Consider the following 1,276-nt stretch of genomic DNA (forward strand, 5'->3'; position numbering starts at 1 on the left):
TATATCTAAGACTACTGTTCCAATTGGCATAGGATAGACGACATCAGACTGTACATTTACCTTTAAACTTGACTCATAGTCAGTGTTCACTTTGAACATAAGTCCAAGTCGTAGATGAATTTCCTTGGCGCGGCAAAAGCCAGGATCGACATAAAGCACTTCCTGAAATGCTCTAATTGCCCTGAAAATATTAAAAAGGCAAAATTATAGACTTATAAAAAAAACATACAACTTTTATATTTTAGGGAGCCAACCAGTCAATAAGCTAAGGAAAACACAACCAATAACTTAAGTTACATAGTATTTGAGGTTGAAGAAAGACACAGGTCCTTCAAGTTCAACCTGTGTGTGTCTGTGTGGGTTTGTGTGTGCGTGTATATACGAGTCCCTGTGTGGTCCAGTTTTTAATAGCACCTGTACCCCTGTATTTTATAGTCCTTGGGGAAGTTATTTAAATGATTTTTGAATGATTCAATACTCTCTGCTGATACCACTGCTTGTGGCAGAGTTCCAAAATGTAACCACTCTAACTGAAAAAGCCCTGCGCCCTTTGTGGTTAAATCTTTTCTCCACCAATTTTAGGTGCTGCCCTCTTGTCCTTATTATGGAGTTTACTGTAAAGAGATTATTGTTGATGTTGCCATCACTAAACATTTTGTACATCAAAATCATGTCCCCTCTTAATCAACTCACTTCCAGCGTGAACAAGTTTAAATTTAGCAACCTTGTCTCATAGCTTTGGTCCTCCAGCCCATTAATTAGTTTAGTTGCCCTTCTCTGGACCCTCTCCAGCTCCAGGATATCCTTTCTGTGGATCAGTGACCAAAATTGAGCCACATTCTAAAGATGAGGCTGAACTAGATCTATAAAGTGGCAAAATGATTGCTTTGTCTCTAGAATACATTCCCTTTTTAATGCATGACAGTACTTTGCTAGCTTTGTTTGCTGCAGCCTGGTATTGCATGTGTGCCATAAGCACCTACATACTGAGTAGTAACTTTTTTTTATGGTTTTTGCTTTTGGTCAGTGTATGCTTTCTTTAAGAGGAACTACTCAAGATGTGAACACTCCAAAAATGTAACCCTATTCTGTAGCAATACGAAGTCAGCCTTCTGCAGTTTTCTGGTTTTACCAACCCGAAGTGACATGATGGCAGAATCTTAGAATTAGCCTGCCATTGTACCTTTTGGTAAACTGGACGTTATGCCCAGCCCACTCAAACAATGGTGACTTAAAAGGACGGACTTCTGTTTGCAAAAACTACAAGCACCTGATT

The 1,276-nt window shown here is 39.1% G+C and overlaps 1 protein-coding gene across 5 annotated transcripts in view; it reads right to left on the minus strand.

Moving 5' to 3' along the window:
- Positions 1 to 1,276, minus strand: part of KDM6A (lysine demethylase 6A) — a 104,693-nt gene that overhangs the window by 72,795 nt on the left and 30,622 nt on the right. For all 5 annotated transcript variants that reach the window (XM_018565803.1, XM_018565802.1, XM_018565799.1 and 2 more), the window contains exon 6: positions 61 to 181. In XM_018565803.1, coding sequence (XP_018421305.1) covers positions 61 to 181 — 121 coding nt within the window. The remainder of the gene's footprint in view (positions 1 to 60; positions 182 to 1,276) is intronic.

The sequence above is a fragment of the Nanorana parkeri genome, unplaced genomic scaffold, assembly GCF_000935625.1.
Source record: "Nanorana parkeri isolate BGI_ZX_2015 unplaced genomic scaffold, ASM93562v1 scaffold888, whole genome shotgun sequence".
NCBI lineage: Eukaryota > Metazoa > Chordata > Amphibia > Anura > Dicroglossidae > Nanorana > Nanorana parkeri.